The sequence below is a fragment of the Osmia bicornis genome, chromosome 5, assembly GCF_907164935.1.
Source record: "Osmia bicornis bicornis chromosome 5, iOsmBic2.1, whole genome shotgun sequence".
NCBI classification, from domain to species: Eukaryota; Metazoa; Arthropoda; class Insecta; order Hymenoptera; family Megachilidae; genus Osmia; species Osmia bicornis.
Window position 1 is genome coordinate 11,999,371 of NC_060220.1, and position 12,044 is coordinate 12,011,414.

The window sequence follows — 12,044 nt, forward strand, 5'->3', positions numbered from 1 at the left end:
CACAAACCGTTACCAACTTCCATATCCAACCATGCCCAACCCTTGGGCATAAGCAATAGAACATACGCGCAAGTAACCGCGGAACACAACGCAGGCCATCAAACCCAGAACCAAATTTCCCTCACTCACCCAAACTACCCCACCGAAACAGAATCCTCAGAGATAAAACAACTTCTAATCCAATCTATTAAAAATGCAGAACTCATAACCAATATGCTAGCAACACAAACTTCACTGCTGCAGCAACAAACTCAGCAAATAACTACCATGATAGAACTACTAGTGAAAATCGTCAATAGCAACAAATAATGAATCGCACAATCAAAATAGCTGTATGGAACACCCATCAGGAAAAGCATACGGAGGTACCGCTATCATTATAAGAAACAGCATTAAACACCATCCCCATAGCAACACCGAATACGAATACCTGCAAGCTACAACGATAACAGTAGAAACCACAAACGGAGAAATACAAATATCAGCCATCTACTCGCCTCCAAAGCACAAGCTCACTATGGAACAGTACGAGAACTACTTCAATAACTTAGGAAACAAATTCATAGCGGCCGGGGACTATAACGCCAAACATTGGCAATGGGGATCCAACAGATCATCTCCCAGGGGTATAATTGTAGTATACCACTAAAAACCCCGGACCACATCGAAAACGCAGTAGACTACTTAACGCAGACAATCCAAGAAGCTGCAAGAAATACACCGACTATCCAATAGGTACAAAACAAGAACAACGAACCACCCTAACCCGCTGGCCAGCAACTTATACACCGATAGCACCCTAAGAAGACTGAAGAAGAAACAACGACAGGATCTAGTAATGTAAACCGGGATAAAAACATCTGTGAACCAGTGCCATTCGGTTGGGAATAGCAACCACACGCCACCCTCAACAATCAACAGCTATGACGACGAGCCTGATGTCCTACAGGACAAATTGCATGGGTTTCATCAGGGGTTACAATAAAAAAAAAAAAAACTATATCTACATTAGAAATAATGTAATATACTGATTCCTTGATACAAACCAATGCACATTTAATAACAATATCATTATTACTATATCTGCGTTAGATATGTAATATACATTTAATAACAATATCATTATTACCATATCTGTATTAGATATGTAATATACATTTAATAACAATATCATTATTAGTATATTTGCATTAGATATGTAGTATATATCTAATAACAATATCATTATTACTATATCGGCGTTAGATATATAATACACATTTAATCACAATATCATTCTTAGCATATCTACATTAGATATAATGTAATATACTGATTCCTTCATACAGATCAATGTACATTTAATAACAATCTCATTATTACTATATCTGCGTTAAATATTTAATATACATTTAATAACAATATCATTATTACTGCATGTGCATTAGATATGTAATATACATTTGATAACAATATCATGATTACCATATCTGAATTAGATATGTAATATACATTTAATCACAATATCATTCTTAGTGTATCTACAATAGATTTAATGTAATATACTGATTCGTTACTACAGATCAATGTACATTTAATAACAATATCATTATTACTATATCCACATTAGATATAATGTAATATACTGTAACCTTCCTACAGATCAATGTACATTTAGTAATAATATCATTATTACTATATCTGCATTAGATATGTAATATACATTTAATAACAATATCATTATTACTATATCTACATTAGAAATAATGTAATATACTTATTCCTTGATACAGATCAATGTACATTTAATAACAATATCATTATTACTATACCTGCGTTAGATATGTAATATACATTTAATAACAATGTCATGATTACCATATCCGAATTAGATATGTAACATACATTTAATCACAATATCATTCTTAGTATATCTACAATAGATTTAATGTAATATACTGATTCGTTACTACAGATCAATGTACATTTAATAACTTCATACAAGATTCATATCATTATTACTATATGTGCATTAGATATGTAATATACATTGAATGACAATATTATTGTTACTATATCTACATTAGATATAATGTAATATACTGATTCCTTCATACAGATCAAAGTACATTTAATACCAATATCATTATTACCATATCTGAATTAGATATGTAATATACATTTAATAACAATATCATTATTACTATATCTACATTAGATATAATGTGATATACTGATACCTTCCTACAGATCAATGTACATTTAATCCATACTAATATTATAAATGCGAAAGTAACTCTGTCTGTCTGTCTGTCTGTCTGTTTGTTACCTTTTCACGCCTAAACCGCTGAATAGATTTCGATAAAACTTGGCAAGGAGATAGATTGCATCCTTAGGAAGGACATAGGCTACCTATTGTTTTCCAAAAAATAAAAAAAACAGATTTCCGTGAGCTTCAAATATGTTATAGATCAGGCTTCGGAATTAACTGCTCTTCTCGGCCGATTGTCAGATGTCACGCCTCCTTTCCCGCGCCGCACGTCTTGGCCCCCGCGGCGACCCTAGTGCTTGGATAACCTCAAGCGCGTATCATATGAATCGCGCGTGGCGCATTAGGGCGGCAACCGTAATAATAGATTTCCAAATCACCCATGAAATACTATTATCGATGCGTTGTTTTTTGTCACGTGCGATTATAATGATACGCGCCTGAGGTTACCCAAGCAGTACGGTCGCCGTGGAGGCCAAAACGCGCGGCGCGGGAAGGGAGGCGTGACATCTGAAAATCGGCAGAAAATTACAGTTAATTCCGAGGTCTGTTATAGAGGACCGAATTTTAAGCAACTTTTCTTTATACATGTTACCGCCGCTCGGTCTTTGTTAGTTTCGGAGATACGAGCAGTTAAAATTAACGAATTGACAGGTCTGAGTGGTGCCATATCGCGCTTACGATATTGTGATCAGCGCTTACCCCATTGGCCGCTCTCGAGGCTCGGGTACAATGTACATATACATATTAAATCCTAACCGTTTGGGAAACAAACGGCGTTGCTGCGCTCCGTCGTTCCTCTTTCCAACGGTCTGAGCGCTGTAGCCGTGACATAACATTCTCTGCGCGCACGGTCCTTGTCTGATGCGTGTGTCTTTACAGAATAACTAGCAAGATAAGCAAGATTCAACCGCGAACCTTTGGTTTCGTTTTTTTATAGGGATTTTGATATGCCTCGCAAGCGAAATCTGATCTAGCGCGTAGCTCTAGCAGAGCTCGAGCCGCGAAAGTTACTAGAACCAAAGAATCTGAAGAGCAGTCTCAGGCCCATTTGGCTGTAGCTGCTGAGCGTCAAGCGTCTCTTAGGGCTGCCGAGACCTCAGAGCAAACTCAGGCCCGTCTGATTTTAGATGCGGAGCGTCACGCGTCTCTTAGGGCTGCCGAGACTTCAGAGCAAACTCAGGCCCGTCAGATTTTAGATGCTGAGCGTCACGCGTCTCTTAGAGCTACCGAGACCTCACAGGAAACTCGGGCCCGTCACATTTTAGATGCTGAGCGTCACGCGTTTCTTAGAGCTACCGAGACCTCAGAGCAAACTCAGGCCCGTCTGATTTTAGATGCGGAGCGTCACGCGTCTCTTAGGGCTGCCGAGACTTCAGAGCAAACTCAGGCCCGTCAGATTTTAGATGCTGAGCGTCACGCGTCTCTCAGGGCTGCTGAGACCTTTCAGCAGACTCAAGCCCGGCAGATTTTCGATGTTGAACGTCCCGCGTCTCTGATAGCCGCAGAGACCCATGAAGCGTCACAAAGACGGCGTGTTTTAATTGCTGAACGGCAGTCAGAAAGGAGACGTGCGTTTACACTTAGTACATGGGAGGCGTTTAACGATGCCGCTTTTCATCCTGACCCATTGATTTACTATGTTAACCATCGATTAGTTATCATAGGGAGAATGAATAAAAAATGTAGACATTGTGTAGCATTGAAATGGAAAGAAGAAACTCCGCGTATGTGTTGTTCTGATGGAAAAGTTTCAGTTCCATCACTTGGTGAGCCAGAGGATCCACTAAAATCTTTACTTTTGTAAGATGGAAATGAATCGCGGCGTTTTTTGAACAGAATAAGGAAATACAATTGTTGCTTTCAAATGACGTCATTTGGTGTGGATAATGAAGTCGTTATGCCTAGATTTTCACCTACTTTTACAATCCAAGGTCAAATTTACCATAGAATTGGCTCTTTGCTTCCTACAGATAACACTGTCCAACACGAATTTTGTTTTCCAATAGCCACTGGGTGATCGTTGTAGAGCTTCTGGTCCTGAACAAGAATCCGAAAACCGAATTGCTCTATCACCCTCAGTTTTCGAAAAACACGAGTTTTTGTAAAAACATGTATTCTGGGGGGAAAATGACCTATTACGCGGAAACTAAAAACGCTAGAACATTCGCATTAGTCTCATAAGATAGAGGAGAGTTTCCCGAATACATTGATATATATAGCTATTATATTACATGGCTCTAAATAGATGTAAATGTCGATGAAAGTTGAAAAAATAGCCGGCGCACGTATTTCCTACGTAATACTTTTGTATTTTTAAGAAAAGTTTTTTATCTAGCGCGAATTCTCTATACAGTACCGAATTCTGTAGACATTTCCGAAGAAGAAACTATATGGAGTAAGTATTGGAGCAGTATGCAATTCGAGTAAATCGAAAAAATATCTGCCGGTGACGCGTGCACGGCGTTTTGCCGCTAGGCGGCCATAGCTCGCTCTCTTCGCCTAGTCAGTGCCGTAGCTACGCGTAATCAACACTAATGGTGGGGTTTAATATACATTCACCTTTTATATCTATAATGTTTGATTTTTTTTGCTATTATTATTATTTCATAATTATTATTTCTCTTTTGTTGTTATTCATCATTATTGTTAGATACCAACAATAAAATGATAAAATACTTTAATTTAAAATTTAAAAATCGATTGACGAGCATTACGACTTTATCAATCGACACTGAATTGAAGACAGTTTTGAAATTTGTTTATGATATAGAAAGAATAAAATGTATAAAATAAAGAATTACCTGCAGTAAACGAACTTAAAAATGTTTTCGTCTTGCTTGACGTTTGTATGTTACATCTTTGTTGTCCTTCATCAAAGTCCAGCAATAATCTGCCAACATTGCACATGATTTTTTTCCTTGGTACCGTTTTTCCATTCTAAAAATGTCTTGGTGGAAACGTTCTCCATGTTCGTCACTCACATCACCGAGATTTGGCGGAAAGAAGTCTAAGTGAGAATGTAGGAAGTGAATCTTCAAAGACATATTGCATCCGAGTTCTTTACATGCTTTCAGGAGTTTATTGACTATGGAAATATAATTTCTTGCTCTGTGGTTTCCGAGAAAATTATGTGTTGTTTTCTTGAATGCAAGCCACACTGATTTTTCCAAATTATTCAGTTTTATTGTGAAATTTTTATCATTCATCAGATTTCTAATTTGAGGGCCAACGAATATTCCTTCTTTTATTTTTGCGTCGGATATTAATGGAAATTTTGTTTTTAAATATTCAAATCCTGGTCCTGATTTATCCATTGCTTTAACAAAATTTTTCATTATCCCTAATTTTATATGTAGCGGTGGTAAATAAACATTTTGAGGATCGATAAGATTTGTATGTTTTATATTTTTCTCGCCAGGGATTAATTGTTGCCGCGGTGTCCAGTCTTTTTTTATATAATGCTGCTCCCTTGCTCTGCTGTCCCACTCACAAAGGAAACAGCAATATTTGGTATAGCCTGATTGTAGTCCGAGTAATATGCCAATCACTTTTAAATCTCCACATACTTTCCAATTATATTTATCATATTGAATCTTGAGTAAAAGTGTTTTGAAAGTGTCATAAGATTCTGTCATTTTTGCGGTATATGCGATTGGAATGGAAGGATATATATTGCCAATGTGTAGTAAAACTGCTTTTAAGCTAAGTTTTGACGAATCTATAAAGAGTCGCCATTCTTTCGGATCATGCTCAAAACCCGAAGTTCGTAATAATGAGTTAATATCGGTGCAGACGTGAAGTTCCTCGTGTGTTGCGAAATATTCTAATAACGCATGATTTCGAGTTCTGAAATGTGTCACTTTTGTTGCGTTCTCGAGTAAGTTCCACTGTTTCAATCGTGATCCTAAAAGTTCTGCCTGCTCTTTCGATAACTGCAAATCTCGTACGAGATCGTTAAGATCAGATTGCGATAAAAGATGTGGCCCCAAGGGGGAGGGAGTTCTTCTGTCATTTTCTTCCGTTTCAACGTTTTCTATTTCTGTTTGGTCTTCATATAGATTTGGTTTATTTGATGGCGGTGTTGGTATGGGTAATTCTTCGGAATGTGCAACGGGACGAATAGCAGTAAGTAAATTTGGGTACTCTATCGTTTTTTTTCCCTTTCTTGTTAATGCCAGAAATTTTGCATAAACAAAAATAACAATCTATCGCATGATTTGTCGGTTCCCTCCATATCATGGGAATCGCAAATGGCATAGCTTTTCGTGTACCTCTTACCCAAGCTAAAAGAACTGTGGCACAGCGTTGGCAACAAACATGTGGAGCCCACTGTTTATCCTGGTCACTGATTTTACATCCAAAATAATGTTCGTATGCAAACCTTATTAAAGGTGTTATACTTCTGCACTCAGAGTTTAAAACTACCTCCCCACAAATATAACAAAAAGAGTCTGGTGGATTTCTACACATTCGCGACATTGTTAAGTATTATAAAAAGTATATTACACAACACTAAGTACTATGCACTATTATAAATTACAAAACCCTACACTATAACAACACATAAAATATGCTATATACTATAATAAGTCATAAAATATGCAGTAGAGTGTCAAAAAACTATGTACTAAAGTAACTTATAAAATGTTATGCACTAAAGTGTCAAAATACTATGAACTATAATAACTTATAAAATGTTAAACACTATACCAACACACGTTTTTACTCTATACGACGGAAGACTTTCTGAATTGCTTAGGACGACTGACTCGGACAATTTTCAAAACGAAACTAAACTCAGACTTCAACAGTGCATAGCAAGCCAGAAAATTTCAAGATATTTATTGTTTCTTTGATTGTATCGAGTGTTCGAAAGAAACGTCAAGTGGTGTTTATATTTCGAAAGAGCGCTAACGCCAAGCGCTCTTACTCCCCCATCATCGCTAGGCCTGAGAAAATCGTATTACACTATCATTTCGAAAAGGCTTTCAATAGTATACTGAATTTCCAAGAAACCTTCTTATAATTTTCATGAAAATCATAGCGTAGAAAATTATATTTCCATGATAAATAAACTTCCATGTTTTTATATTCGTTTACTGCAGGTAATTCTTTATTTTATACATTTTATTCTTTCTATATCATAAACAAATTTCAAAATTGTCTTCAATCGAGTGTCGATTGATAAAGTCGTAATGCTCGTCAATCGATTTTTAAATTTTAAATTAAAGTATTTTATCATTTTATTGTTGGTATCTAACAATAATGATGAATAACAACAAAAGAGAAATAATAATTATGAAATAATAATAATAGCAAAAAAAATCAAACATTATAGATATAAAAGGTGAATGTATATTAAACCCCACCATTAGTGTTGATTACGCGTAGCTACGGCACTGACTAGGCGAAGAGAGCGAGCTATGGCCGCCTGGCGGCAAAACGCCGTGCACGCGTCACCGGCAGATATTTTTTCGATTTACTCGAATTGCATACTGCTCCAATACTTACCCCATATAGTTTCTTCTTCGGAAATGTCTACAGAATTCGGTACTGTATAGAGAATTCGCGCTAGATAAAAAACTTTTCTTAAAAATACAAAAGTATTACGTAGGAAATACGTGCGCCGGCTATTTTTTCAACTTTCATCGACATTTACATCTATTTAGAACCATGTAATATAATAGCTATATATATCAATGTATTCGGGAAACTCTCCTCTATCTTATGAGACTAATGCGAATGTTCTAGCGTTTTTAGTTTCCGCGTAATAGGTCATTTTCCCCCCAGAATACATGTTTTTACAAAAACTCGTGTTTTTCGAAAACTGAGGGTGATAGAGCAATTCGGTTTTCGGATTCTTGTTCAGGACGAGAAGCTCTACAACGATCACCCAGTGGCTATTGGAAAACAGAGAAAATGTTTAAATTTGTTGGACAGTGTAATGAACAACACAAGTTTCTACAGATTTATTTCATGGGGGATGAGAACAACGAGGTCGACCGCAGGTGTCAAAATATTCAAGGTGTTGAAAAGGATACTGTTCTAAAAATACAGAGAATATTACATGAACATAACCGCCTCATCAACACTTTTAAAACAGCTTTAGAAAGAATGCTGGGAGAAAATTATAAGTTAGTGATGCACCCTGACCGTACGCCACGTGGGGAACATGATAGACCGTTAATAAATGAAGTCGCAGCCATAGTTTCAGGCGAACAGTTTGCTTCCCGTGATATAGTTTTACACACCCGTGATGACATATTAACCAGGGTGCCTGATACACATAAATTTTATGACGCGTTGCAATATCCGCTAATATTTACCAAGGGACAAGAAGGGTATCACTTTCATATATCACAAGTCAGTCCTGCAACAGGCCTCCCCTTGCCCAACAAAAAAGTATTGTGAATGGATTTTTATGCCTACAATATGATAATACGAGAAAACGATTTTAATATGATACCAAGATGCAGACAACTGGCCAATCAGTTTTATGTTGATATGTACGTTAAGGTTGAAAGCGAACGACTACTGTTGCGCGTAGAGTATTAATTTTGCTCTAGGCAAAATTGCCGGTTAATTTGGTAAGGGAAAAGCGTGCAGGAGTTTTAATAAAGTTTGTAGAATTACTTGTAATGTAAGTAATATAATTTAATGAACAAAAAGGATAGTGTTTAGTCACTTTACACTATGCTGCCTTTAATTCGTAAAGGCAAAACTGCGTGAATATGTACTTTCAATCGAAGTACCGTGGGCGAATTCGTCGCGTACACAAATTAGACTTGCTTTCGTCGTGAAGTGCGAAAGAGTAGGCCCCATCGTCGCCGCGTCGAGGTTTTTATAATCACTAGAGCGCTGACAACGCCGAAAGGTTTTCGGCGTTTGGCATAACTGTGCCTATTTTAAATCGTCGCGCTCTTAATCCCGAACAACTACGATACATAACATTGAATCAAACTAAATTAAGAGCAGAAAATTACATCCATCTTCAAGATGCTGTAGTAAATGACGCTAATGTGAATGCTACTAAATTAGGCAGAATGGTTATTTTACCCTCTTCATTTGTAAATAGCCCACGATACTTACACGAATATACTCAGGACGCATTCACTTATGTGCGCACATACGGTCGCCCTGATTTATTTGTTACATTCATATGTAACCCAGTATGGCCTGAAATAGTCGATGAATTGATGCCGGAACAAAGCGCGATTGATAGGCATGATATAGTTGCAAGAGTTTTTAGATTGAAAGTTAAAAAACTAATGACTGTTATTACCAAAGGCAAAATATTTGTGAAAGTGCTGTGCTTCATGTATTCCATAGAGTGGCAGAAGCGTGGTTTACCACATGTCCACATTCTGTTATGGTTTAAAGACAAGTTGAGACCCGATCAAATTGATAAAATCATCAGCGCTGAAATACCGAATCTAAGCAGTGACAAGGCACTACATGATATTATTCTTAAAAATATGATTCATGAACCATGCGGACCTGAGCATCCCCAGTGCCCTTGCATGAAAGATGGAAAATGCACTAAAAAATTTCCACGTAAGCTACTGAAAGAGACAGTCCACAATGAAAATGGATACCCGCTGTATCGTAGAAGAGCGCCAGCAGACGGAGGTCCCACAGCATCTGTGAAACTCCGAAATGGCAGTTACGTTACGGTTGATAATAGTTAGGTGGTCTCTTATTCGCCTATTTTATCAAAAATGTTTAATGCTCACATCAATGTAGAGGCTTGCAGTTCAGTGCGTGCAATAAAATATATCTGTAAATATATTAATAAAGGTAGCGATCAAGCTATTTTCAATTTCAAAAACACAGAGCTCGCAAATCCTGTAGATGAAGTTCAAACATATCAGTCTGGTCGTTATGTCAGTAGCAACGAAGCCAGGTGGCGGCTGTTAGGGTTTCCGTTACACGAAAGGCATCCCGCCGTTACACACCTCAATGTGCACTTAGAGAATGGTGAACGGGTCTATTTTACTGAAAATAATTTCCGCGAACGAGTATCTGCTCCGCCAAAAACTACACTCACCGCTTTTTTTGAACTTTGCACAAGAGATGATTTTGCAAAGACTCTTCTGTATGTTGAGGTACCGAGATATTACACCTGGAACGCAACAAGAGAAGATTGGAAACGCCAAGTTCAAGGAACTCCTGTTCAGAATTGGCCTGGTGTTAAATCTGGACATGCTTTAGGTAGAATTTACACGGTCCATGTGAGTAACATGGAATGTTTTTGTTTGAGAATGCTTCTACACCATGTGCGAGGACCAACCTTATTCAAAGATCTCAAAAAGCACAATAATCAGGAATTTTCAACATTTAGAGAGGCATGTGAGGCAAAAGGGTTGTTGGAGAATGACAATCACTGGGATGTAACACTGGAAGAGGCTGCACAATGTAGATCAGCGGCCAAGGTGAGAGACCTTTTTGCTACATTAATAGCGACATGTGGACTTTTAAATCCTCAACAATTGTGGGAAAAGTACAAAAATGATATGACCGACGATATATTACATACGTTACAAGAAACTAATCCAAATGTCACACACAATGATTTCATTTACAACGAGGCCCTAACAAAGATTGAAGATCAAGTGATAACTATTACTGGAAAAGTAACACCACATAGAACCGGGGAAGTTAGTAATTATTTAATACGAGAACTGGATTACGATACCGCTTCTTTACAACAACAAATAACAGAGTTCGTTCCACGTTTGAACTCAGAACAAAGATTAATTTTTGATGATATTGTGCAAAAAATCGAAAGCGGTGATGGTGGTTTGTTCTTTTTGGATGCTCCGGGAGGCACTGGTAAAACTTTTCTTTTAAATCTGCTTTTAGCCCAAATCCGGAAAGACAAAGGAGTTGCTGTTGCAGTAGCCTCTTCTGGAATAGCCGCCACGCTGCTCAATGGTGGCCGAACGGCACATTCAGTACTTAAACTGCCATTGAACTTAGCTCACGAGGAAATGCCAGTTTGTAATATTAGTAAAAACAGCGAGTATGGACGAATGTTGCAGCAATGTAAACTGTTGGTTTGGGATGAATGTACGATGTCCCACAAAAGAGCAATCGAAGCAGTAAATCATACTATGAAAGATATTAAGGGCAACCAAAGTATCAGGGGAGGGATGGTGGTACTGTTAGCTGGCGATTTGAGACAGATTCTGCCGGTGATAACTTGGGGCACACCGGCAGATGAAATAAATGCATGTCTAAAGGCGTCTACATTATGGGTCCATGTACAAAAATTTAGTTTGACTACAAATATGCGAGTACAACTGCACAATGATACACAATCGGGACAATATGCAGGTGCTCTTCTAAAAATCGGCGAAGATCGTTTAGCAACAGACAGTAACGGTCTGATTACATTAAACTGCGAATTCTGTAATGTTGTTCATAACACAGAAGATCTGGAAAACAATGTCTATCCCGATCTGCAAACTAATATGGGGAACAGAGAATGGTTATGTGAAAGGGCAATTTTAGTCCTTTCTGTGGAATGTCACATGTGGAAGGTGACGTTGTGGAGTATCTCTCGGTAGACAACGTCATGGAAACAGAACAGGTAACATCGTACCCCGTAGAGTTTCTTAACTCTTTAGAATTATCAGGAGTGCCTTCCAATAAGCTGAGGTTGAAAGTTGGTGCCCAGTCCTGTTAATGCGTAATCTGGATGCGCCAAGACTATGTAATGGTACACGGTTACAAATTACACACCTCGGACGAAATATTATTAGAGCAATAATTATGACTGGAACAGCAAAAG

At 37.7% G+C, this 12,044-nt stretch overlaps 1 protein-coding gene across 1 annotated transcript; it reads left to right on the top strand.

Moving 5' to 3' along the window:
- Positions 1-334: 334 nt before the first annotated feature.
- On the top strand, positions 335-11,820 carry LOC114882103. Its single transcript, XM_046285656.1, has 4 exons — positions 335-626; positions 3,211-3,819; positions 9,422-9,805; positions 10,085-11,820. Exons 1-4 carry the CDS (start codon positions 335-337, stop codon positions 11,818-11,820), a joined length of 3,021 nt encoding a protein of 1,006 aa, XP_046141612.1.
- The last annotated feature ends 224 nt before the right edge of the window (positions 11,821-12,044 follow it).